Here is a 27,395-nt window from a genome sequence, read left to right on the forward strand (position 1 = left end):
CAGTTCTGGTACTCACTTCCCTTCCCTTCCCTTCGTTTATCACCACGCCCCCTGCCCGCTCGGGTCACATGGACCAGTCCGGCTCGCCCCGCGCCGTTCCTTACGTCAGCGGAGACCCGTCCCACCCAACTAGGTGGCGGGAAAACCTGCGGCCCGGCGCCTGAGGGCCGCTGGCTCCCCGGGAATCCTGAGGACCGGCGGGGAGCGGGTGAGTGAGTGTGTGTGTGGATGAGATGGCTCTAAGAGAACTGTGCACCTGCGAAGCAATGGGACACTCTTGGAAGTTGCTGAGTTCCCGTTCCCGCCACCGAGTTTAAAGGCAAAGGGCGGGGCGCGAGGTTCAGGCGCACACACGCAATTTCCCACCAAGCGTCCTAGGTTGGGGGACGCCGTGGCGTTCCTCACTCGCCTGGGACGTTTCTTCGTTCTCCTCGTGTAGGTCCACAGCTTGATCCTCTTGCGGGAGTGGGGTTGTGATGTGAAGGGGTTCAGAACCCCGAGGGTAAAACAGAAGGTCCACTTCGGAACGCCTCATCCATTTCAGACCCGAAAAAAGGTGTGCGGCTTAGTGGGAGCCGGGATTCACAGGTCTCGTTGACTTAAATCTTGGGTTTGTATAGTATGGATTTCTTATTCCCTTCACCGCTTTCCCTGAGGTATACGACTTAAGGACGTTACAGCCTCTGTGTGGGTTTATTAACTGGACCGTCAGCCCCTGTCAGGCTCAGGCCTCTGGAACATCAGATACTTAATTAGGTCCTTCCTTGACTCTCTCAGTTCTTTACACTTCATGCGGCCAGGAGTCACCTTTATACAAAGTCAATCTGGCCGTTCCAGATTAGATTCAAAGCTCCTCTTAGGCCACCCACAGTCTGGCTTAAATCCTTAGGTGGGTGGTGTCCATGGCTTCTCACAGTCTGGCCCTGACCCTGTCAGCCTAATTTTCTAAAGCTCCCTAACGTGTTTCCTGTCTCATGCACTTGACTCCCGGCCACATGGAAAGGGTGTATCTGCATTGTGCTCTTGCATGCCTTGGTACCTATGCTCCTGATGTTCCCTCTACTTGAAGTTCTGACCACTCCTCTGCCAGATAAACTTCTGTTTCAGGACTGAGCTCAGTTGTCCATCTGAAAACCTCTATTTCCAGCTCTCCTGGGGCAAAGTAGTCACTTCTTTGTGTCCTTAAAGTACTATACCTCCCTTTATTACCAGTGGCACTGGTACAACTCAGTCAAAGTTTCCTGAGCTCCTAACATGTACCTTGCACTGTACTGTGCTCAGTGTCAAGTGGACAGAGATGAACCAGATAGAGTTTCTGCCCTTGAGCTCGGTCTGAAAGGAAAAACATCTAAATGAGTCCTTTGCAGTTACAGGGTGACAGAGAAGTCTGCTTTGGCTTCCTTCCTCTGCACTCCGAACTCTTGGATAAGCTTGTCTGCTTCCACAACTTCTCACACTATTCTGACATATCCTGATGCCTCCAGATCTTCAGCGCTAAGTTTTCCTTCCTCAACTTTGAAACTTGTCTGCTTGGGTTCAGATTAGAAACCATACATTAAACATCTGCACTGTGGTGAACACAGTGATTCCTGATCTCAAGGAGTTTATATAACAGTGCAGTTGTTAACGGGGATTGAATTAGAACCACCTGATGAGCATTTCCAAAACACTCTTATCCAGGCCTTCCCCTCATCCCTGCCAGTCCCTCCCCACCCCCCACAACTGTGATTCAGTAACTAGACTGTTAATTTCAAAGGTGAATAAGAAACAATTCCTGCCCTTAGGGAATCTAAGGCTAATGGAGGGAGACAGACATTTTAAATAATCTCTTTTAAGTGTTATGTACAACAGGAGCTGTAAATGCCATTATGGAACTTTATTAAATGGCACAAAGGAGAAGTCCATTCTGTCTGGAGAAGGCAGGAGGGAGTGCCATTTGGGCAGTCTTAAAAGATGAATGGGCAGACTCCAGGGCCAGACGGAGGGGTGTTTTGAGAGAAGCTTAAAAGCAGACAGATCTTAAAGGACTTTGTATTGTAAGGATTCATGGCCACTGAGCCAGCTGTGTAGTTGTGTGTACTAATGGTAGACAATTCAAACAGTACTAAAGTGAAGGGTAAATATTTCTCCTGGTGTAGACTCCCCTGCCCCAGTTGTTCCAGAGACAATCACTATGAAGTTTTTTATGTATTCATTGAAGGGTTTCAGTCAAGGTGGCTGTACAGCCAAATCTGGTGATTATATTGTGGGTAGATTGAAGAAAATGAGATTGGAGGCAGGGGAAGCAGTTAGGAAGCAACTGAATAATCTAAGTAAGGGATACTCAGGGCCTGGAGTAAGGCAGGTCCCACTGCCTTAGCTCAAGTCCTGAGTTCAGGGATGCACAGCAGCTGGATAGAGGAGCTTAAGGAAGAATTAGCCTGAGTCAGTGGCCTGAGGTATCTAGGATGACTCCTAGTTTCTTCTGTGAATAACTAAGTAGAGAATGTCAGTCCCTGAAAAATCTAAAACATAAGTGGAGCCAAACTTGGGGGGAAGGTATTCAATTTTGGATATGTTGAGTGAGCTATCTTTGAGACGCAGAAGGGTGCAGTGCTATTCATTAGTGTAACGGGATTGACACTGTGGGGGCAAGGAGGGGCAAGCGATACACACAGATTTGCTTGCTAATGGTTCAGAGATGGTAGTTGAAGATGGGGGTGTGGGTGAATTTGTGCAAGGGGGCTGTGTAAAGTGAAGAAGAGGAGTAAAGGTACAGGCCTCCAGAGCATCAGCATTAAGGGAGAGGAGGAGCAGCTAATACAGAGCCCAGGAAAGGTGGTATTTTGTGTTAGGTGGTCCATCCCTAAGATGGAAGAGCTTTGAGCAACTCATCAGGGTGGGGTCTGTATAAAGAGAAGATTGGAAACATGAGAAACGAGAAATAACCAACTAGGGGACAGAAAGTGATTGTCAGTCACACAGAGGGCTTACATTAGAAGCAAAGAAGTCAGGGTGGGCACTAGAAATATGTATGTTTTTAGGCATGGGTGGAGAGAGTTCATGTTTGATGACCTCAGTTCCTAAGAGGAAGGAGGCAGGGAGACCAGGTGGGAAGTGTGTGGGAAGAAGTGGAGTAAAGGGGCTGGAGGATAATGGTGTAAGGTAGAGGCAGCTGTTCCTCAGGAAAAAGAAGAGGGAATGAACCAGGAACACTGAAAAGATTTGCTGGGCCAGGCCGAGAGCCCCGTTCAGGTTGGAAACTGCACATTAGTTGTATATCTCTATGCAGGATTGTTTGTTTTTTTTTCCAGCAAATCTGAGTCTAGAAAGCAAATGGTTTCATTGATCTGAGGTTGGGGATCTCTTGGGGGTGAGCACAGTGAAAGGGAAACAGACTGAAACCACAGAGAGAGTGGTGTGTGTAGTGATAGAATGGTGGGGTCTGTGGTCCTGCTTTGTGCCACCCGATTTGATCATTCTGTTCTTTAGCTTAGAAATCTTCAGTGACTCCCTGGTCTATGTTCTAAATCCTTGAATTGATAGACAAAGACAACGGTTTTCTTAAAGCAGGCTCCAGCTTCCTTTCTGTTGCTTTCCTGTTAGACTCACCTATTCATAGTGGCTCTCTCTCTCTCTCTGCTTTTGCTCTGGCAGTTTTCTGCCTAAATGTGCCTCTTCCCAGCTGCCCAAATCCTATGCAGCCTTCTAAAGTCCAGTTCTAATTGCACTTCCTTTGACAAAACCTCTGGCCAGTGTATCCTGAAAACAGTCCCAGTTTTCCAGAATTTATTTTTCACTATCACTTATTTAGAGTCTCTACTGTCCTTTACATTGTATGTTCCATATTATGTGGGTTTTATTTCTGCAGTAGAACTTTTTGGTACCACCACTGCACTTGCATGACATCATGTTTTGCTGAGAAGGATCTTCCGTAAGCATTTACTGACTGACTGTGGAGTCCAGAATATGGAGAGGGGACGTCAATGTTTTGAGAGCTCTTCCTTTGTGGTTATCTTGCAGTAAAGCACTGGATACCAGTGCTTCTGAAACTATTTTGGTGAAGGCCCAGGTAGGGTGCCCCCCCACCGCCAAGTTGTTGCAAATCAGTACTTTTTTTTCCTCCAGCTTTATTGAGATATAATTGACATAAAAGCACTTTTGTAAAATGCTAGAACTATTACTAGAAAAACTTTTCTCATTTTCTGTGTGAAAAAAACCATGCAGAATATAGGCTTTATTATTAGATTCAACAGAACTAACTTAAATTTCTGTAGATGTTTTAAGTGCGTGTGTTTTTGTGCTTATCTTGGTGCAGACTGCGAACAGTGTGCATCAGCAATGGTCTGCAGGCCGTACTTTAAGGAGCACTGCTTGCCATGAACTCCTTTCAACTTCCCCATTTATTTTCTCAGTATACTACTGATAAGGAAACTGAGGGTTAGATTAAGCCACATGCTCAGAGATCACCAGTTTAGTACTGGAATTCAAATGCCAGATGTTACTCTGTTACCAAAGGGGACTGAGCCCAGAGTGAGTCTGCCTTGGGCCAGCCGGGAATGTGCGGGTTCTTGACTTCATGCAGGAGAGATTTCACGAGATGAGCCTAGCTGATACTGAGAGTGTGTTTATTGGACAGCCTAGGTGGGATTGCTTTGGCTCTCTGGAAGCGTTCTAGAAATGAGAGGAGCCAAGGCAGGGCTGTTGTCAGCTCACTGGAAAGTCAGAGAAAAGGGGGCCTTGGAGACAGGGTCAGGGGGTTAGCCCTGGACTAGCTGCCTCCCGCTGCTCATTGCTCCCCTGGTTACAAGCCTTGTGGGGACCCTTAGAGTTTAGTAGAAAGAAAATTTACTTGAAAAGGAGAATCAAGTGGGTGTGCCCCAAGGAGGGTGTGCTGACTTCTTTGTCTCGTGGGGTTTTATCTGCTTTCCAAAAGTGGGGACTTTAGGGAGATCTCAGGGGAGATCTCGATAGCATGCTTATCAGCTTTTCCAGGTGTGCCCTTTCAGGGGGTCATTACACATCGCAGCTGGTCCTGCCATCACCTGCCTGATTTTGCTGCTTTTCTGGGCCTGGAGCTAAAATACAGCTTAGGCTTAAATGTTCTCTTTTGGGAGGAAAGGTTGTGGGATCTAAACTACACTGTCAGCATCAGAGGTATGCCAGGAGAGGACAGGCCACCCTGGGCACGTCCTCTGATACCAGTGTTGCCTGTTGCTATGCACCCGGTGACCTGTGTCTGCCTGTATTTTGCTTTCCCAGTTTGTTTGGCTCTCCGTCTCAGTTTCCCCACTCCACTCCGCAAGGAATTTTCCTAGCTTTTACTATCCTGCCTCAGTTCTCTTCATATTAGTGATTCTCAAAACTAGTTCTTCAAACAGGGTTGGTTTGGGACAGTTTTTTCTTTGGCTTTATTTTGTTTTCAAGAAATGAGTTAATTTTCTCTTTTGAATGGCAAGTGTATTTAATATTTTATCTTGTTTTCCTTTAATTCTTGCATTCTGAGGCCTATGAGTATTAGTTTCAAATGAATATTGCTTCATCTAACTACTTGATACTTGTATTTGGTGAGGAAAGTGACTACGTAACATCACTTTCAAATGTCCACATCTGCTGGGTCTAAGGTGTTTGACGAAGTTCTGTCAATGACGAAGTGTGAAAATACAATGTAATTAGTGTTTTCATAAAATCAAATTTGTCAGATTAAAAGATTACTTTATCCTGAGATTTTGTCCTTAGTCTTTGGAGTGTTTAAGTAGTGAAAATAGAACATATAGCAATTATGTGGGGTGTTTTTTATAACATCTGTATTGAGATATAATTCACATACCATAAAATTTACTCTTTTAAAGTATATAATTCAGAATTTTTCAGCCATTTCCCACTGTCTAATTTTAGAATATTTTCATCACCCCCAGAAGAAACCCTGTACATGCCTGAGCAATGACACCCCACCCCTCCTCACCCCCAGTCCCTGGCAACCACTAATTTACTTCCTGTCCCTATGGATTTGCCTGTTCTGGACGTTTCATGTAAATGGAATCATACAATATGTGACCTTTTGTATCTGGCTTCTTTCACTGAATGCAGTGTTTACAAGTTTTGTTTTTCATTTTTTTTTCTTCACGGTTGGGTTTTTTTTCCTACTTTTTTTTTTTTTTGAGACTGGAAGGGAGGGAGAGGGAGAGAAGCATCAATGTATGGTTGCCTCTCGAGCACCGACTACTGGGGACCTGGCCAACAATTTAGGCAAGTGCCCTAGACTGGGAATTGAATTCAGTTTGCAGGCCGGCACTCAATCCACTGAGCCACATGAACTAGGCCTTCATTTCTCTTTATTGTCGAATAATATTCCGTTGTATAGATATACCACTTTTTGCTTATTCATCAGTCGATTGCCATTTGGGTTACTTCCACATTTTGATTAGTATAAATAGTGCTACCGTGAACGTTCATGTACTATAAGTTGTTGTGTGGACATACTTGTCATTTCTCTCAGATACATGTCTAGAAGTGGGATTGTGGGTGATATGAGACATGTAACTCATTTTGAGAAGCTGCCAAGCATTTTCCACAGCAGCCTCACCTTTGACAGTCATACTAGCAGTGTATGCTTGGATTTTGTTGTTGTTGTTGTATGTGTCCATAAGTTACAAAATTTAAAGTTGACAACCTTATGTTAGTCTTCCTGAATTAAAAAAGAAAAAAAAAGATGAATGACTCATCCATAAAAATCCAGAAGTTTTGGAACCACTATGTTATACCATTCTGTATTTAAACAAAACAAGCATTGGCGAGAAATGGAGACAACCATACTTGAACAACAATAAAAACAAAACAAAACCCCCTGAAATGAAACATCCAAGAGAATTTCTTTTTTGTATTGGTTCTTTGGCAAGCTAGAATGGGCGGTTCTGTTTTGCCTCTGTTGTGGGTAAAGAGGTGGCCTGGGGGGAATCCTTTTCATAGTAGAAAACTCAGGAAGTGGAATAAAGTGCTTTGATTGGAACAGAGATATTATAGGCTTTTGTGTATCTGTTCTGTTCAGTTCTCTGGAAACAGCACATGTGGCTTCTTTTCCGCCTCAGTAGGAGGAAAGGCTTTTGTGGAGGTACCTACAGTGGGACCCCACTCTCTTGTCTCTGCATCAGGGTTAACCATTGATGTTCACAAAAATACAAGAGTTTGGGCTGTTTCAAAACTCACTTACAGTGGGAGATGAAAAAAACCACAAGATGAAGGGCTGGGGAGGGAGAGCAAAGGAGACTGTATACTTTGAGTGAAGTAGAAGAAGTTTCCGAATCTCTATGGGTAGAAGCAGTGAACAGTAATAACTCAGTCTGCCAACCCATCTCCGGGCTAGGAAAGGAGATGGGAGAGAAAGCCTGGGAGAACAGCAGTGGCTACCTTTGCTGTTTTTGTTGAAGTCACCAAAAAGAATTAAAAACAATGAATTACCTTTATTTTTAAAATAGAAGCACTATCTTTATTAGTAATTTCTGAGATTCCTCATCTGCTTCAGATCATTCATGTATTTGTGGTTATTGTGAATATTCTACTCTGTCCTTTTTAATACAGCTTTTGAATTTTTGTTTGCATGATTTTTATATGATACATAGTTTATTAATATTCCAAAGTTTTCCTAGTTCTTCCCCAGGTTTGGGATATCTGGGCTGTCTCCAAGGCTTTACCATTAAAGATGACCCATCTATAGTAAATATCTTTTGGGGGTGTTTATTCTCTCTCTGAGCCTGTTTCTTCATTTGTAAAATAGAGATACTTTGTATCCGTCACTCTGGACTGGTGTGGGGTTCACATCAAAGTGCACTGATGCTGTGGAAGCAATTTGTCAACTAGAGTGGACTAGGAAGAGGTTTCATTTTTGTTTTTGTAGAAGTGATTTATTTTTTTTTTTTAATTTTTTTTGGGGGGGTTAGATTCCCTGAAATGGTCTCACTGGTCCCAAAGGGTGTGGCTCGGGATAATATGTTGATGCAAAATAAAATCATTCAGAAAATAAATATCACGTGCTCTCTGTACGCCCAACTCTTCTAGGCATCAAGGAACACAGCAATAAACAATAAAATGAAACGTCCTCGTGGAGCCTTCCTTTTATTTGGGGGGTGGGTTATGACTTTTATTCTGTACATAGAATAAACGTATACAAATGATAATTTCCAAGTGCCAGACAGGAACAGTACTAATCTGTAATAACGTTTCTATCATCCTGAGAGAAATTGAGAAAAATAAGAGCGATTTAGGGAGTTTTTCATGAAGACTTGTTTATTATGCACCTTAAAGGAAGGACATGGATGAGATCGTATCATACATACTTTTTATGTTAAACTTTTTTTTAAATGAAACAATAGTGTTAAGAGATGTTAGTGGGGTTTTTTTTATTCATTTCTAGAGATGGGGGAGGGAGGAAGAAAGAGAGGGAGAGAAAGATCGATCTGCTGTCTCTTGCACGCCCCCTACTGGGGACTTCTCAACAGGGCACGTCCCACAACCCAGGCATGTGCCCTGACTGGTGCTCTAACCAACAACCTTTTGGTTTGCAGGCCGGTGGCTCAGTCCACTGAGTCACGCCACCCACTGCTGGGGTTTTTTAAAAGTGTTTGTATTTTTCATATCCCCATTACCAGTTAAGTTAAGATGGTTTTCCCAGTTTTGGGATATATACTGGTACATGAAGTCATAAAGCATGGAACCACTAATTTTTAATTTAGTTTTATATTATCCATCACAATTTACAATGTGCTTTTCTGTAACTTAATTGGATTCTCACAGCACAATAACGATAAAAGAAGGGAGCAGATGGGGGCAGGGAAAGCCTCAGTCCACAAGGCAGATCTGACCGTGTCAGCCCACCCAGTGGGAGACTCTGAAGCAAGGATTGCCTGGCGTCCCTGTCGGACAGAAATTGCCCATGTGCTCTGAGCTTCATCATTAACTGGGGGCTTCCGGGAAGGAGTAGGGCCGAGTGGGTCCGGGAGGTGCTGCCAGTTAGCCCCGCACTTCGCAGGTGAATGGCAAGCCCTTGAAAAGAAATCTGAGCAGGGACTGCCATGGCTGCCACATTTTTTTCAGATATTTTAGGAATTTTTCCTCGTTTTTCAGATGAGCAAGCCGAGGCTAACTTGCTGAAGAATAAACAGGTAGACAGTGAAGCCAGGACACTGACCCCACTTTCTGACTGTTGTTACTGTTCTTTCTATTGCACCAGGAAGCATGTATGAGCTTTTCTTGAATGTTTCCCATGTGAGAGAAATTCAGTGCGTGCAGAAATGCATAAGACAATCTTTAGCAGAGGAGAAAAAAATGTATTCCGGGTAATAATGGTGTAAAAGAGTAGTTTAGTGCTGGAGGAGGAAGTACATATATGTGCCTTCACCCTGTCCTGCTGTAGGCTGTCAGGAAAACCTTCAGGGAATCAGGAGTGGCATTTGAGCTGATCTTGAAGGTCAGAGAGGTTTACAACTCTTGGAGTTAAGGGAGGAGGGTGGACCTTACAGAAGAAGGGAAAAAACTGAGCAAAGGTCTAGAGAGTGTGGTGGGGCTCTCTGTCTTGGAATATGTGGGTGTGAATTCCTGGAGAGTGAGGAATAGTCAGTCAGAAGAGGCAACCAAGCCATGGATCTAAGAAGTGGTGGGTTGGATGGGTATGTGTGATAGAAATATAGGACAGTCAGACTACCAGTGGTCTAGGAGAGGAAGATGAGGCGAGAGAAACTAGGTGAGTAGCTTCTGGTTAACTGTATGAAAGGGGAATGAACTGTAAGTTTTCTGTCCCTGGCTGCTTTTTATTTTTATTTTTTTCATTTTTTTAAATCTTCACTTGACATTTTTTTCATTGCTTATAAGGAGAGAGGAAGGGGAAGAGAGAAAGAGAGAGAGACACATCATCATCTTGGTTGCCTTCTCCCATGTACCCTGACTGGGGATCAAATCCACAACCTAGGTATATGCCCTGAGCAAGAATCGAACCTATGACCTTGGGTCTATGGGATGATGCTCCAACCACCTGAGCCATATTGGCAGCTCCCTGGCTGCTTTTTACTGTAATAGTGTTTTCACCAGGGAGGGCTGAAACTCCTGTTGAAAGTTCTTTTATTCCAATTCTAATGAATAGGACCAAGACTGCCAGCTTGCCTCATGACTCCTAGCCTGGGAGCTTTACATTAGATTACTTGACCCATTTATTTACTTTTTCTGTTGCTTTCTGGTTTTGTCAAAACTGCATGGGGCCCTGTCTTGTGTGGCTCGGGATTGCGCACCAGACTGTGAAGCAAAGGATCACCAGTTCGATTCCCAGTCAGGGCACATGCCTGGGTTGTGGGCCAGGTCCCCAGTAGGGGGCACATGAGAGGCAAACACATTGATGTTTCTCTCCCTCTCTTTCTTCCTCCCTTCCAGTCTCTCTAAAAAATAAATAAATAAAATCTTAAAAACAAAACAAAACTTCATGGAACTAGCCCGGACTTGTGTGGCTCAGGGGTTGGGCGTTCTCCCACAGACCGAAAGGTCGGCAGTTTGATTCCCAGTCAGGGCATATGCTTGAGTTGCGGGCCGGGCCCCTGGTGTGCAAGAGGCAACTGATCAGTGTTGCTCTCCTTTTCATTCTCTCTTCCTTCCTCTCACTTTAAAAAATAAGTAAATAAAATTTTAAAAACAACAACAAACCCTGCAGGGCATTAGAACCCGAAGTCCTGGTTCTCTTACAGAACCTCTTCCCTTCTCCTGTCTACAAGGGTGGCTCCCTTCCCTATCTGCTTTCCTCTCCACCCCCCACCCTGCCCTTTATTTTGATAGCCAGGTAACAGGTAGCTGTTACCACCTCTGTTACTTTTGCCTTTCAGGTTTGAGTGCTCTGCTGGACCAATTTTAAAAACATTTAATGTATACTTAGAATTAATTGGTCTACAATGGGGGAGGGAAGCTGGGAGGATGTGTGAGGTTATCTGTCAGGGAGCCTTTCACACATGGCTTTGTCTCTGCTGTTAGAAGTCTCTATCATTTCACCCCTTTTGGTGCCAGAGTGTGGTGGTGTCTTATTTTGAGGAGGATGTGCTGATTCAGCGTCTTTCTAACTAGCTCTGCTGTGTTCTTGTGTTCTTGTCAGCTTCCTAGGCTGCCTCTTGGAAAGTAGACAGGGAAGCCATCTGTGTGTGTGTGTGTGTGTGTGTGTGTGTGTGTGTGAGAGAGAGAGAGAGAGAGAGAGAGCACACATGCATGCATGCAAGTGCCTATCTGTACATGCCAGGGGTCTGTCTGAAAAAGCTGGATATATCTTTAAGAAGAGTCAGAGATTACCCCGGTCTCAGGGTGCACAGATTCCATGAGAAAGGGCAGCCAGGGGCAGTCTCCCTTCAGTCTTTCTGGTCTTATCATTGAGTGTTTTACTGGCTCACTCTTGCAGGGCTGAGCAGTCAGGAAGTAGGTCAGCACTGGGTAGGGGTAGAGGGTGAGCAGGCAGCTGGAGAAGTGGACCAGTTACATAAAAGCTGGAAGATAACATCAGGCATCAACCTTAGGTCTCAGGGCACTGCACATTTCCTGGGGTGGGGGGACTGGGGGGAGTTGGCCTGGAGGGAGGTGTGGGGCAGAGAAAGGTCTTTTTAGAGGAATCTGCCTCAGCTAAGAGCAGCATGGCTCATTGTGCCCAGGGGACAGGAGTGATGGATATTCCCTGTTTCCAGAGAAGCAGAGCAGTAAATGTAATGTGTGTGGGTCTGTGTTGTTAGTGTCAGGTACTGAAACATCTGGAGTTTTGCATCTGTGCTTACTTAATTGTCTCATGAAGGTTTAGGGATCTTAATTAAAAGGTGGCATGCTTCAGAAAAGGAAGATGGTTCTCCTGGGGAGAGTGGCAGGAAATTCACTGGTTCCTGTTTCCTTACTCGTTCTGTTAGATGTTGGCTTCTAGGAAGATTACCAAAACTTAAGAGTAACTCTGGGGAGGAGAATGAAGGAACATCACCTATGCATTTCCAGTGCCTCGGAAACCACTAAGCTCCCGAGACAGATCAGATCCTAAGTGGAATCACTGTGTGGTGAGGGCTGGGCTTTCTTAATTCTTATGGTACTTAAGAGCTGTAACCATGGACGTGGAAAGGCTGTGGAAGGGGGACTGGGTGTGGCGATTTTAAGGGAGAAGGAAGTTTGTTCTCCCCTTCCTCCAAAAGGCTGCAGAGCTCTCCAAGGGGAAAAGTCTCCACGTTGGTGCCTCTCTCTAACCAAGGTAACCAAGGTCACCTCAACTCTGAAACAGACTTTCTACAGTTTCAGATCCATAGGGCAGAGCACAGGACAGGTGCCTAATTCCTAGGCTTGGAGCCTCTGGCATTTTGATTAGGTAGGAGCCTTCACTAAAAGCTTTCCCTGGAACTGGGAACAGTACTTGGTTCTGACAAAAGTGAAGTGTTTGAGAATCTTGTTGAGAATACTCTGAGCATTAGGGCCCTGTCCTGTAGTTCCCTCTCCCTTCAGAACTCCCTCTGTAGTTCTGAAGGGAGCTACAACTGTTATTTTTCCCTGTCTCTGCAGGCCTCATCATTGTTGTCTCCCCTACATCCACCTGCCTTACTTACATCTCCATTGGCTACTCCACTGATGTATGAATGTGTACAAGATGAATTGCGAACTTCTAGCCACGTGCAGTGCCCTTGGATACTTGGAGGGAGACACTTACCACAAGGAACCAGATTGCATAGGTGAGTACCTATTTGACGAAACAGGTAAAAAACTTGCTTGCGTTATGGAGGACTGTTAATTTCTGAAGCCTGGTGTGTGAAAAGCACTTGGGCTGGGTAGAGCTTCTTCCAGGGATCCACATAAAGCGTGTGTTCTGTCCCTGAAGAGAGTGTGAAGGATCTGATCCGCTACTTGAGGCATGAGGATGAGACTCGAGATGTGCGGCAGCAGCTGGGGGCAGCCCAGATCTTGCAGAATGACCTTCTTCCCATCCTTACCCAGCACCACCAGGACAAACCTCTCTTTGATGCTGTTATCAGGTTGTTTCCCCAGCTTTTCCACTTTTACTACGTGCCCGCATTGGGTGTTTGAGCTGACGGATTTTGGTGTTGGCACCTGGTGGGAAAATGTAACAACTTGTCCCTCCTTCATTGTTTCCCCAGGCTGATGGTGAACTTGACCCAACCAGCCTTGCTCTGTTTTGGTAGTTTGCCCAAGGAGCCTAACTTCCGGCACCATTTTCTTCAGGTGCTCACTTACTTACAGGCATACAAAGAGGTGAGGTTCTCCTTCAGAGTCCCTGAGGCAGAACTGGGGGGCAGTGTGGAAGGAGAGCGTGGGAGCGTCTTAAGATCCATTCCCTTGTTTTGTAGGCTTTTGCCAGTGAGAAGGCTTTTGGGGTCCTCAGTGAAACCTTGTATGAGCTGCTACAACTGGTGAGTGAGTCTCCACCTTCCAAGATCCCAAGGACAGTTAGCACCTTGCTCCTCCTCTGGGTAGAGCATCAGGTTTGGCAATGTCAAGACAGGCTGGGTTTGGAGATGCAGTCCTGGTCTCATTGTCTCTGGCTACCTTGGGGCTGCTCAAAGTCTTTCTTTTCTTTCTTCTTTCCTTTCCTTCTCTTCCTCTTCTCTTCCTTCATTTCATTCTCCCCCCCAACCCACCCCCAAATACAAGCAAAAGTTTATTTAGAGAGTCACAGAGGCCCTGACTGGTGTGCCTCAAAGGATTGAGCACTGGCCTGCAATCCAAAGGGTTGCGGGTTTGAATTCCCAGTCAGGGTACATGCCTGAGTTGCAGGCCAGGTCTCCAATAGCGGGTATGTGAGAGGCAGCCACACGTTGCTGTTTCTCTCCCTCTCTTTCTCCCTCCCTTCCTCTCTCTAAAAATAAATAAATAAAATCTTTTAAAAAATATATGATGTTATAAAGAAAAGAAAAGAAAGTCACAGAGGTAGAAAAAGTGAGCCAGCTGGACTACATGGGCCCAGGAAACAAGTTACAGAGGCAAAAGAAGGGAGAGAGAGGGAGCTTTTTTCTTTCTTTTTAATCCTGATTTTCCTCTGTGCCTTGATCCCCCAGCCAGGGTGGGTGTTGCCTGCCTTCCACAGAGAGCCTCTGGGGGGAACTTCGGCCCACAAGGTTCCCCAGGGCCACCACAGATAGAAATAGAGTCATCCCAGGCACAATCTTGTTGTTCCGGGCAGGAAATGGGGTGGCGATTCCCTCTAGTGGAGAATGCCCCGAGTCCTTCTCCCACACGGCTTTTATTAGGGTTGGGAAGTGCAGGGGGATACAGCACACGTGCATAGCTTATCAATCAATGTCCAATAGGGTATAGTCATAAAAAACAAACACTATCTACAGATAACAATTAAAGAAACACAGAAATCTTTTCAGGTTGGGGTCTGTGAGACATGCAGGTGCCAGATGGCCATAAAGGCGTATTTCATGAAGTAGGGAGTTTCACTCCTTATGCCTTGCACTGAAGCATCTGGGTTATACTAACAGGGCTTATGGCTGAGCAGAGCCAGCTTCAGAGGACAAAAATGCACATTTCAGGTCTGATTCCCACGGGACCCTCGGTGTTAGAATCGAGTCATGCTTGCCCCCATGCGTTATGACCTGGTTTTCCAGGGAGACTTACCTGCCCCTTTCAGAGCATGCTCTCATGGGGCTACAGTCTCCGAAACCACACAGAGCGACCCCCAACAAGCCTCTTCGTCTGACCCTGCTTCTGACTAGGGCTGGGAGGAACGGCAGGAGGAAGACAACTTGCTGATTGAGCGGATCCTGCTCTTGGTCAGAAATATTCTCCACGTCCCAGCTGACCTTGATCAGGAGAAGGTGGGAAAGGGTCCTGGGTTGTCTGAGTTCTTGTGCTTACCTAATAGGTTGCGCTGCCCTTTTTGGCTTTTTTGTTCTCTGACAAGTCTGGGTGGGGAACCTTGGTCAAGGCAGGGCCGTGGAACTGACTGACTCCCATCTCCCCTCACCACTCACTGCTCAGAGGATCGATGACGACGCCAGCATCCACGACCAGCTTCTCTGGGCAATCCACCTCAGTGGCCTGGACGACCTGCTCCTCTTCCTGGCCAGCTCACCCACTGAGCAGCAGTGGAGCCTACACGTGCTAGAGATCATCTCCCTTATGTTCCGTGACCAGGTGAGACCCTGGCCCATTGCCCCATCCATTCGAGCGTGTACTTTTCTGCTTTACGGCCACGATTACTCTTACAATAATGGCTGAGCTCTCTGCGGGGAGGGGGACCACAGAAGAGTCATGTCTTGAGTGTGGGATCCCATCAATGATCCCATTTTGCTCACTGTCACCAGTAGGAATGGACTCAGAATAAGGAAGGCCATCCTTCTGACTCTTCCCTCCATGTTCCAAATCTAGAACCCAGAGCAGCTGGCAAGAGTAGGACAGGGGCGCTTAGCGCAGGAGCGGAGCACAGATGTGGCGGAACTGGAGGTGCTGCGCCAGCGAGAGATGGCAGAGAAGAAGAGCCGAGCCCTTCAGCGAGGCAACAGGTGAGTGGCGGGGAGCTGCCCTAGCTGTGTTCCCGTTTCTTCACTGTGGCATGCTAAGGGCCTGGCCTACCTTTTAAGCCAGTGGTGACCAGATAGCATTTTTGCAGTTGGAACATGCTCTGACGTGCTAATGGAGGAGAATGGGGCTAAAACTTCCAGGGAATTGAGGGCTCACCCTGAATGTTTGTGTTTTTGTTTTGTGTTTTCACTGCAGGCATTCTCGATTTGGGGGCTCTTACATTGTTCAGGGGTTAAAATCTATTGGAGAGAGGGACCTCATCTTTCACAAAGGCCTCCACAATGTGAGCGTTCTCCCAACCGAGGGGGGTACTGCATATCGGGGAGTCGGGGAGCCTGAGGATGAACATCTCTGGAGGGAAAGCTTCTCACTTGGGAGACTCAGAGTAGGAGACTGTAGGAAAAATAGGGCTTCTGGCATTACCGTTTTTACTTCTGTCTTCACTTAGCTCCAGAGGGGAGAGCTTTCTAAGAGTTTCTTTTGAGAAAACTACAGAACCAGGGACGTGGAAAGAACTGCAAGTGGAGGGTAATTGTTAGGAGTAATTCTAGTCCCCGACCCATCCCCCCAGCTCCGAAACTACAGTTCAGACTTGGGAAAGCAGCCACAAAGGGTGCCTAAACGTCGCCAGGCTGCCCGGGAGCTGTCTGTTCAGCGCCGCTCTGCCCTCAATGTGAGACTCTTCCTTAGAGACTTCTGCTCTGAGTTCCTGGAGAACTGTTATAACCGGCTCATGGATTTGGTGAAGGTGAGAGCCTTGGAAGGATGGAGTAGAGAGGTCACTGGGCCAGTGGTGGGCAAGAAGGGCAGCCTGGGGGGGAGCCTATGGGAAGCTGACCCTGGAGTGTGGACTAGAGGGTGGGGAGGATATAGGGTACCCCTGAGAGATGGTGATGATGTCAGAGGGTAGCAGGTTACAAGTCCCTCAAGAAACATCCCTGCAGAGGAGGGGAGAATGAATGTGGCGACATCAGGAAGAAGAAAAGGACCTTGAAATCGTGGATCCTAGAATATTGTTACCGTGGTGTCCAGGGTCCTCCCAGTTATCACAGGACAGGAGACAGCTGGAAGCCCTGAGGTCACAGAATGGTCTTTTTCCCTGGATGTTAGGATAACCTGCTTCGGGAGAAAGCTCAACAGCATGATGAGACCTATTACATGTGGGCCTTGGCTTTCTTCATGGCCTTCAACCGGGCTGCCTCCTTCCAGCCAGGCCTGGTCTCTGAGACCCTCAGTGTCCGTACCTTCCACTTCATTGAGCAGAACCTCACTAAGTACTACGAGATGATGCTGACTGACCGCAAGGAAGCTGCCTCCTGGGCACGCCGGTGAGTGGGTGAGAATTGGAATGCGAACAGACATCTTGGCCAGGCTAGAAATCTGAATGCCTGAGTTTTGGATGGTGCTTTCTTTTCTGTTTCAGGATTAAGGTGGTCAGGCTGGGGAGCAAGGGCTGGCTGGGCCATTCTGGTTTTAATGGTATTGTTTTGGGGGGCGTGGTACTGTTTCCATGAACCTCTGCCCTAAGACTTAGGGGTGTCCAACCTTTTGGCATCTCTGTGCCTCACTGGAAGAAGAGTTGTTTTGGGCCACACATTAAATACACTGACACATAACCTCAAAGAAAAATCTCATAATGTTTTAAGTAAATTTATGATTTTGCTTTAGGCTGTGTTCACAGCCGTCCTGGGCTGCATGCGGCCCGTGGGCCACAGGTTGGTCACCCCTGTAATTTGTCTTTCTTTTTCCCTTAACTCACAGGATGCACCTGGCTCTGAAGGCTTATCAGGAGCTGCTGGCCACAGTGAATGAGATGGACACGTCGCCAGATGAGGCTGTGCGGGAGAGCAGCCGCATCATCAAAAGTGAGGTCCTGGCACAGTGTCTGATTCTGGCCTTCCCCGTCTCTTGACCAGCATTTTACTCTTCCCAGTCCCAACATCACCTATCTCCTTTTCCTAAACTTTCCACACCAGTCCTTCCAATCCTTCTCCCCCCCATTTCTAGACAACATTTTCTATGTGATGGAGTATCGAGAACTGTTCTTGGCACTCTTTCGAAAGTTTGATGAGAGATACCAGCCCCACTCTTTCCTTGTTGACCTGGTGGAAACCACCCACCTCTTCCTCAAGATGTTGGAGCGGTTCTGTCGGAGCCGAGGGAACCTGGTGGTGCAGGTATGGGGCAGTGTCGGGATGTAGAAAGAGGTGGGAGAGAAAGGTGGAGGACAGGAGCTCTTTTTCCTCCTGCTTTCTGTAGCTTAAGCTGATTTGTTAGAGCTACTCTGCACCAATAGGGCAAGAGGTGTTGCTAATGTGAGTCTACATTAGTTTCCTTCTTTTATTAGATTAATCCCTGATAATTCAGGAAACATTTATTGAACACTTATTATGTGCTAACTCTGGGGGTTCATGTTACAGTATAGTAATTTTTTAAATTATTTTTAAAGATTTTATTTATTTTTAGAGAGAGGGATAGGGAAGGAGAGAGGGAAAGAAACATTAATGTGTGGTTGCCTCTCACACACTCTTTACTGGGCACTAGGCCTGCAGCCCAGGCATGAGCCCTGACTGGGAATCAAACCAGCGACCCTTTGGTTTGCAAGCTAGCATTCAATCCACTGAGCCATATCAGCCAGGGCAGAGTTCCATAATTATGCTGTGGTATTTCCTGGTTGTACTTCTAAGCACTATAGTGAGATGGGAAGAGCCTTAAATTGAAAGTTGAAAGGTCTGGGATCTCTTACTATATCAGTTGCTGTTAGAATAACTCAGTTGCTCATGTCAGTCTCCATAGTCCTAAAGCTGTTTGTGATACCTATCCACCAGCCTGAAGTGATATATAAATGAAAAGTCTGGTATAAGAAGAAAACCTCAAGAAATTTGTTTCCCGGACACAGGGACTCTGCTTTGTAAAAAATTTTGCCTAGGAGGTGCCTTTTTTGCTATAGCTTAAAGTTCATTCAGAGCTGGACTTGAAAGGGCAGCAATATCAATGAGACTTTCCTAAAAGGCATTGTTATACTCAGGGCTCTATGGTATTATCAGCAACAGTAGGTGATGTCATTTACTGGGTGTTCACTGTGTGTCGCACTCGAGTTTCCTGGGAATACACCACCACTAGAACATATTCACGGAGTGGTTGTGCAGCTTGTTTAAGGTTTACTGGTAAATGGCTGGCGTTGATGCTTCAGTCCAGGTCTGCTGGACTCCAAAGCTCGAGCTCTTAACCTTTGGAGTATTTAATTTTAAGGTCTTTGAATAGAGCATGAATGTGAAGGGCTGCGTCATTCATCTGATTAGCCCGTACCAAAGACTTGGGGGAGCGGGGCGGGGCATTGACTCTCACTCTTGCTTTCCAGGAGAAAAAATTGTAGGCTATATTTACAAAGTGCTTTGCGTTGTACAAAGTGTTTTCATGTATTACTTATCCTTGTAGAAAATCTGTTCATTCCATAGACTTTGTTTAAGATACCACTGCTTTGGGGAAACCTAAACCCAAGAAATGAGTCAAGTGCTGTTCCTGTGTTTTGCCATGGCATTTCCAGCTCAGCCACATTTTAGGTCCTATCCACACTGAAATGTAATTTACCTGTCTCTCCCACTGGACTGGAAGTTCCTCAAGGGCAAGCAGATAATACACTGTTCACTGCAGCTTCTCCATTGCCTTTGAGTAGCACACAGCGGGCACTCTGTAAACATCTAATTCAGACATCTAGTGAATCAATAATAGAGAAGACATGGATGGAGAAAGGCCTTCTTAGCTCTCTTGCCTTTTTTTTTTTTTTTTTTTTTTTAAAGAGAGAAAGGGGAAGGGAAGGAGAAAGAGAGGGAAAGAAACATCAATGTGAGAGAGAAACAGCAATCGGTTGCCTCTTGCATGCACCCAACCAGGAAGCAGACCTGCGTCCCAGGCATATGCCCTGACTGGGAATCGACCCAGTGACCTTTCACCTTGCAGAATGATGCCCAACCAACCGAGCCACACCAGTCAGGGCCTCCCTCCCATTCTAAGATAGTTCTTTTTTCATAGAATAAACAAAAGAAGAAGAGAAAGAAGAAAAAGAAGCCTGTTGCTTCTGATAATGTCCCATACAGCCCAGGGGACCTGGAGGCCCTGTGGCCATCCCTGGCTGAGCAGCTGCAGTGCTATGCCCAGGTAGGTAGTTGCAGAAACCCAGTCTTTTTTGAGGGTAGTGCTGTAGGTTGGTTGTCTGGGTTTCCCCTTCTCTGTTCCCAGAGCTTTAATCCCTCTCTAGGATCCTGAGCTCAGTCTGGACTCCATGGTTCCCTTTGATGCTGCCTCAGAAGTGCCAGTGGAAGAGCAGCGGGCAGAAGCCATGGTGCGGATCCAAGACTGTCTGCTGGCTGGCCAGGCCCCACAGGCCCTGACCCTCCTTAGGTCTGCCCGGTAAGAATGCCTGCCCACCCATTCTCCTGGATCCAGCTTTTGGGGACGAAGGGAGACTTTCACTGTGTTACAGGGCTCTCAGTCTTCAAAAGAGAGAAGTCCCATCAGAACCGCTAGGGCTCTACCCTGAGTACTGAGTCCTGGGGAGTTTTGATTGGTCTGTTGGGGGGTTGTGTTGTTTGATAAGACAAGAACAGAAAGCACAGTTAATTAGAGGAAAAAATAAACATAATACCAAGCTCCGAAGATAGTCATCATTAACATTTTGATGAGTTATCATCCAGAGTTTTTTTTTCTGTATTAGACATACATACCTATATACCTTTTACAAAAATGAAATATTATACATCCTGATTTATAGTATTTTTTCATTTCTCAGTACATTGTGAACATCATTTCTTATCAGATATATTTCCATAATTGTTAATAGCTTTGAAACACCAGTGTGTGAATATGTACATTTGTCCAACCACATGTCAAACATTTAGATTGTTTGCATTTGTTCTTACGTGATGTTCATTGCACTGTGGCTTATGAGGGAAAATTTCCCTAGAGTTGTTGTTACATCTTTGAGGTAATAGTTTGCATTCTCTTTCTGGCTGACAAATTAGTCTCAAGTCCTTCTCCTGCTTTAAATTATAACTCAAATTCCACCCTGGCTGGTATGGCTCAGTAGATTGAGTGCCAACTTGCAAACCAAAGGGTCATCAGTTCAGTTCCCAGTCAGGGCACATGCCTAGGTTGCAGGCCAGGTCCCCAGTAGGGAGGGCACAAGAGGCAATGACACATTGATGTTTCCCTCCCTCCCTCCCTTCCCTTCTCTAAAGATAAATAAAACCTTAAAAAATAAAATAAATAAATTATAACTCAGATTTCCTCTGGTTAAAGCCTTGTTTCTCTGTGTGTTTCAGGGAGGTGTGGCCAGAAGGAGATGTGTTTGGCTCTCAAGACATTTCCCCAGAGGAGGAGATCCAGCTGCTGAAACAAGTCCTCTGTGCCCCGCTTCCCAGTGAGTCTCCACTTCCTTCACATGTGCTAGCTTTCTCTAGCACCAGATGCCCAGTAGTCCTCACTCTTCCTTTAGGACAACAGGGGCCAGAAGAACCAGGGGCAGAGGAGGAAGAGGAAGAAGAAGAGGAGGAGGTGGAAGAGGAGGAATTACAAGTGGTCCAGGTGTCAGAGAAAGAGTTTAATTTTCTGGACTACCTGAAACGGTACGGCCAAAGAGGACTGAACTGGTCCCAGGACAGAGATCGTGGGGCTGTGAGGATGAGCAGTGCCATGCTGACGTCCTCTCCCTCCCTGTCTTGCTGCAGCTTTGCCACCTCGACTGTCATCCGAGCCTATGTGCTGCTGCTGCGGAGCTACCAGCGGAACAGTGCCCACACTAACCACTGTATTGTCAAGATGCTGCACCGGCTGGCCCACGACCTCAAAATGGAAGCTCTTCTTTTCCAGCTCTCACTCTTCTGCCTCTTCAATCGTCTGCTAAGCGATCCTGCTGCTGGGGCCTACAAAGTGAGGGGATACCAAGGAATGGGAATCTGGAGGCTTAGGGGAGTCTTGGGGTAAAAGGATAGTCTTTAGGAGGTAGAGGGCACCGAGGACTGTCAGGGCAGTCTGGCTGAGGAAGCTGGGTGGGGAAGGACAGAAGAGAGTCCGAGGGAGGAGGGGGCAGCTGGGAATGTCTGTGGCGAAAATGCATAGAGGGCCCAGTTTCTGTACAGATTTAGGCCAGGGGCCTCAGGCAGCCTCCCTCTCCCACAGGAGCTGGTGACTTTTGCCAAATACATCCTGGGCAAGTTCTTTGCACTGGCTGCAGTCAACCAAAAAGCCTTTGTGGAGCTGCTGTTCTGGAAGAACACATCTGTGGTTCGAGAGATGGCCGAGGGCTATGGCTCCCTGGATGGCGGGTAAGCTCCAGGATGGGCAGTAGGGGTGCGCGACACAGTCACTGAGTGTAAGCTGGAAGACCTGACCGATTAGTTGATGTAACCTTTTTCTCCCTTTCATAGCTGAGAAAACAAACCGTGAAGGTGAAATGCTTTACTTAAGGTCACCCAAGAGAGGAGTGGGACTGGAGCCTAAGTCTTCTGTCTACTCTAGTTTCCTTCTCCAGGGGTGTGGGAAGGGGTCAGTTGGCAGTGCGGTGGCCCCCCAGTGGGAGTCTTACCTATATGTTCCCCGTCCCAGAATGTGCTAGGGAACCAAAAGGATTCCTAGAAATGCTTGGTTTTTCCTGAGTGGCTCAGCTCCTCTCCTTTCACACTTTTTTCTCATAATGCTCTCAGTCCCTGCAGTGTCAGGTTCCATAGGCCCAACCTGGCACATCCCTTAGTTTGACTTTTGGGTTCTTAAGTGGGAGAAGTGTGAGGGGAAGGAAGCACATCTTAGGTCTCTGCTGACTTGCTCGTTCCGGGTACCTCTGTTGTCTTCCTGGTTCTTTTAGAGCTGACCAGAGAAGACCCTGGGTCTCTTTTTGGGCCAACAGCTTACGTGCTTTCCCCCTCCATTTCTAATTTAGATCTTCTAGTCGCAAACCTCCTGTGTGGAGCCCAGAGGAGGAGGCTCGGCTTCAGGAACTGTACCTTGCCCATAAGGATGTTGAAGGTATGCATCCGTGAGGTCTGAAGAGTTTATGAGGAGGGCGGCATGGGCTCCAGCACCCCTCTTCACTGCCTTCCTCCTCCACGTCAGGTCAGGATGTGGTGGATGTCATCTTGGCACACCTGAATACACCTCGAACACGTAAGCAGGTCATCCACCATTTGGTACGGCTAGGTTTGGCTGACAGTGTCAAGGACTTTCAAAGGTAGAGGCACATGTTCTGGAAGGAATGGAGATGGGCCATCCTCTGTTCACTGCCTTGGCCCACTCTTCCACTGACACCTTCCTAAACAGGAAAGGAACCCGTATTGTACTGTGGACAGAAGATCAGGAGCTGGAGCTGCAGCGGCTTTTTGAGGAGTTCCAGGGCTCAGACGGTAAGTGAGGTAGAAGCTCAGGGAATCTCTGATATGAGAGTCAAGCTGTTTTTTCCCCTCCCATTCCCAAGTAAGGCTTACCCCATTTCTTCTCTCCACTTGCTGTACTTGTACTGTCACTTTTGAGTGAATTACAGTAGCTTCTGTCCTCTGATTTCCTTTACTTCTCTTTTCTCTATTGCTCTTGGGAATTTACAGTCTCCTTCTTTATAGATGTCCTGGGTCATATCATGAAGAATATCACAGCCAAACGCTCACGGGCCCGAATAGTGGATAAACTGCTGGCTCTGGGGCTGGTGGCTGAGCGGAGGGAGCTATACAAGAAACGCCGAAAGAAGCTGGTGCCCTCAGACTTGGTAATAATCCTCCCCTGGCTCTGCTGGCGTGGGACCATCCCCTTGAAGTGCCCTTTAGAAGTAGCCTGCCCAGGATCTTCCTGCTTCAGGCTGTTCTGACTAGGTCCACCCAGAACGAGGAGGCTCCACTCAGTTCCTCATCTTGTCTCCTTTTTCATTTCCCACCCCCACTGAATTTTAGCCTAATGGAGAGGAGTCCCTGAAAGATTTTTGCCAAGAAAACCTGGAAGAAGAGGAAAGCCTGCCAGAGGAAGAGAGTGAAGAGAATGAAGAAAAAGAGGAGGGCTCAGAAGCAGAACAAACCCCCCAGGGGAGCTCAGTCCTTTCATCTGAAAACCTTGGGCAAAGCCTGCGTCAGGAAGGTGAGGGCTTGGGCTGGGAATGTTGTCTTGGGTGGGTGAGGGGTTTTGTCATATGGGGCCAATGATAAGTTTCCCTCCTTCCCTTAGGCTTTTCTGGTCCTCTCCTGTGGCTGCAGAACTGCCTGCTTCAGGTAGCAGGTGATCGGGAAGAGGATGGTGAGTGGATGAATGATGGCTTCAAGAGGCCTAGGGCACTGAAAGCTGCTGGTAGTGGGATAAAGGACCAGTTAAAGGACAACTTCTTTTCTTCGCATCTTCACCTTGTGACTGTTGACCCTGTTCTAGGCTGTTCCCAGGCAGTTCCATTGGTGCCACTGTCAGAAGAAAATGAGGAAGCAATGGAAAATGAACAGTTCCAGCAGCTGTTGCACAAGCTAGGGGTTCGACCTCCTGCCTCTGGGCAGGTAAATACACCAATTGCAGTGCAGCCAAGTTGCATTGTTGCTGTTTCAGAATACATCTCATTCCGCCGACTGAGACTTCTATGACAGCTGTCCTGCTAGCCTTCCTGTCTCCAATTTCCCCTTCCTCCAAGTCCATATTCCACACTGCCCCCTGAGTTATCTTTCTAAGATATAGTTTTGATTACATTACTTCTCTGCCCAGAGCACTTGATGGTTCCCCACTGTCTGCAGGACAGATTCCAGAGCTTCCAAGTGGCATGTCTGGCTTTGGCAAATTTTTGTAGCCTCATGGGCACACCACCCCCATACCTACCTTACATCACAGTCATCCTCCAAATAGTAGGCTTTTTCATACCTCCAAACATTGGGTCATGGCAGCGACCCCTACACTGGAAGGCTCCAACCACACATCCCACCTGGAGAGTCAGTGTAGCCGCCAGCTGCTCAGAGAAGCTGGCCCTGTTGCTGTCAACCCCTGAAGTGAAAGTAATCCCTTTGGCAACTGAGGTTTGTTCATTCCCTTGATATCACCCCAATCTTACGGTGTCAGACTATTGGTTTTTTTTTCTCCCATTAGATTGTAAGTTCCTTGAGGGCAGGGATCATAACTGATTTACCTTGTTAGGTCCCCAGGATTCATTTATTCAACTAATGGCTATATTTACTGGGAATTTCTTATTGTAGCAGCCACCATGCCAGACATTGAGCATTTATTGAGTAAATAAGCAGTAAGTTCATAACCCTTGTAGATTTTCATCAGTGCAGGGTCATATTTATTCAATGAGTATCAAAATCTGGTGAACTAGAAGCTGGTCTTTTCCCATTGCTTTTGTTTTCAACGTCTTTGCCCCTGTAGGAAACCTTCTGGCGAATTCCAGCCAAGCTGAGTCCCATCCAGCTCCGGAGGATAGCAGCTTCTTTGAGTCAACCAGAGAAAGAGGAAGAGCTTCAGCCAGGGCTAGACCCTAATGTCCCTGGACAGCAAAGCCCTGAGGAAGGGCACCAAAAGGAGCACCGAGCACAAGCCCTGAGGGCCCTCGTGTTAGCCCGAAAAAAGAAAGCAGGTCTGGTGACCCAGCGGGTAATAGCAGGACCACTTATTGAGTACTTGCCATGTGCTAGCCCTGGTGATGTGGAGGCTGATAGAGTATTTTGAGAATTTGAGGGCCCAGTTGCCTAATTTTATGCCTCTTGTAGTCATTTCAGATGCAGAAACTGCTGGTAGGAAAGAGCAGCTGAAAGTGGCACCTAAGAAGCGACAACTATTGGATAGTGATGAGGAACAGGAGGAAGATGAGGGCAGGAGCCACGGTAGGGAGTCTGATTGGGAAATGCTCTGTCTTCTAACCTTTTGGCACTCTTCTCTTTAACCCTGAAGATAAATCTTACCCACTCCATCCCCTTTAAACATATTTAGATATTTTCTCTCTTCTTAACCTGTCATTCCCATAGCACCAGAGCTGGGCACTCCAGGAATCCAAAAGAAGAAACGGTTTCAGATTGAGGATGAAGATGAGAGCGACTGAAAAGCCAGAAGCTGCCTTGTCTGGTGCGGCTCAGTGGATTGAGCACTGGCCTGCGAATCAAAGGGTCACCAGTTCTATTCCCAGTCAGGGCACATGCCTGGGTTGCAGGCCATGTCACCAGTAGGGGGTGCACGAGAGACAACCTCACATTGATATTTCTTTCCTCTTTTTCCCTCCCTTCCCCTCTGTCTAAAAATAAATAAATAAAATATTTATAAAAAAAATTTTTTTGAAGAGCCAGAAGCCTAAGGGTAGAGATAGACCTACATTTAGGTGGTGAGTTTATATCAGAGTTGGAAAGGTCATAAAGGACCAGAAGCTCCTCTTACTGGGCAGAGGCAATACAGTCCTGGGCTTCCCAGGGATTTAGGGTCTGGGAAGTTCAGACCAGTGTTGCACTCCTCTGCATTCACTTCTCCCAGTTTTGTCAGTATGACTCAGTAGCTCTCTTACTGGCTTTCTCTCAGCCCCACTTCTTTGGGTTATTAGTGCCCTTTAGCAAATGAAAGGAGTGAATGAAATACAGAAGACAACTTGGGCCCTTCTTAGTGATCTGTTCCTTTTGGCTTTCTGCTGGAGGTGGGTGCCAGTTGGGGAGTTTTATGACATGATGGGTAGGGGTGTTGCACCATTTGGGAGGCACCAAATGCTCTCATCCTCATGTTCTCTCCTCTGGTCACCCCCTGTAACACCAGACTGAACTCGGTTCCTGCAGTTGAGGTGGGGTTGGGGTGCAATACTCCCCAGATGAAGGGATGTGTCTGGTTTGTGTTTGGTATTGAAATCACCATGTAAAATTAAAGTTTCCAGTGTTGATCTGACTTCCCATCTGTCTGAGTACCCCGCTATGTTCTTGGGAGAACTTTTAAGTATTGGGTTAAAACAGGCTATGAGCCTTCCCTTTCTCTTGCTTTCCCTACAGAAGACACAGAAAAACATTCTCACCTCAAGATGCTTTCTCTAGAATAAATCTTTGGGGTGACACGAGTTTGCAGCAGGAAGAAACAGGAGCCACAAAGGGAGAAAAAGCCAGTTGTCTGCGTGGGGCAGAGGGGAAGATAGAGTCTAGGCAAGCAGGACTGGGTCAATACTATGATCGCCATTCCTGTCCTCGGAAACAGTCCCCTTCCTGGCCCTCTTGGGCTCCCAGCTAAGGTAAGGTAAATGTGGGGTTCAGGAGATAGCCATTCAGGTCAGGGAGAGCCCAAGGTAGATGGGTCTGGACTATCTTATTTCTCTGACTTGGTTTTTTTTTTTTTCTTCCATAGCCTCTAAAGATAGAATGAATGTGTTTGGTTTATGTCTGGTATTGAATTAAACATGTGCACCCTATTGTAAACCATGGATCTAGGTAATAATACATAATACTAAATAAAATTAAAATTATTGTAACTAATATACCACAGCAACATAAAATGTAATGGGGGAAACTGAGGGATTGATGGAGAGGGAATATTTGGGGACAGTCTATACTTTCTGCTCAGTTTTTCTATAAACCTAAAACTACTCTAAAAAAATAAATGCCACTAATTAAAATGAAGCCCATAAACAAACAAAACAAACAGACTCATAGATACAGAGAACAAACTGATGGTTGCCAGGTGAAGGGGTTTGCGGGGCTGGGTGACAAAGGTGAAGGGATTAAGGAGTACAAATTGGCAGTTACAGAATAGTCACACGGGTGTAAAGTACAGCGTGGGGAACATAGTCAATGATACAACTCTGTATGGTGCCAGTTGGGCACTAGACTTACCGGGGCATCACTTCATACATTATATAAATGTCTAACCACTATGCTGTACCACTGAGACTAATATAATATTAAATGTCAATAGTAATTGAAAAAAAA

The 27,395-nt window shown here is 46.5% G+C and overlaps 1 protein-coding gene across 4 annotated transcripts; it reads left to right on the plus strand.

Moving 5' to 3' along the window:
• Positions 1 to 68: 68 nt before the first annotated feature.
• TIMELESS (timeless circadian regulator) lies at positions 69 to 25,625 on the plus strand. Of its 4 annotated transcripts, none has more exons than XM_036018797.1 (29): positions 69 to 208; positions 12,526 to 12,692; positions 12,839 to 12,992; positions 13,116 to 13,230; positions 13,326 to 13,388; positions 14,697 to 14,798; positions 14,962 to 15,117; positions 15,352 to 15,485; positions 15,700 to 15,787; positions 16,076 to 16,252; positions 16,615 to 16,832; positions 17,266 to 17,369; positions 17,512 to 17,681; positions 19,537 to 19,662; positions 19,763 to 19,914; positions 20,826 to 20,923; positions 20,999 to 21,128; positions 21,231 to 21,432; positions 21,682 to 21,827; positions 22,439 to 22,524; positions 22,612 to 22,726; positions 22,816 to 22,898; positions 23,112 to 23,254; positions 23,436 to 23,616; positions 23,704 to 23,772; positions 23,902 to 24,020; positions 24,877 to 25,084; positions 25,218 to 25,331; positions 25,473 to 25,625. In XM_036018797.1, the coding sequence occupies exons 2-29, from the start codon at positions 12,596 to 12,598 to the stop codon at positions 25,544 to 25,546; spliced, it is 3,624 nt and encodes a 1,207-aa protein (XP_035874690.1). In that variant the 5' UTR covers positions 69 to 208; positions 12,526 to 12,595; the 3' UTR covers positions 25,547 to 25,625. The 4 variants fall into 4 exon arrangements, with proteins under 4 accessions (XP_035874690.1, XP_035874691.1, XP_035874694.1 ...); XM_036018798.1 differs by lacking the exon at positions 69 to 208 and adding an exon at positions 11,597 to 11,690; XM_036018801.1 differs by lacking the exon at positions 69 to 208 and adding an exon at positions 11,892 to 12,032.
• The last annotated feature ends 1,770 nt before the right edge of the window (positions 25,626 to 27,395 follow it).

Source organism: Phyllostomus discolor, chromosome 2 (genome assembly GCF_004126475.2).
Source record: "Phyllostomus discolor isolate MPI-MPIP mPhyDis1 chromosome 2, mPhyDis1.pri.v3, whole genome shotgun sequence".
In the NCBI taxonomy this organism is placed as follows: Eukaryota; Metazoa; Chordata; class Mammalia; order Chiroptera; family Phyllostomidae; genus Phyllostomus; species Phyllostomus discolor.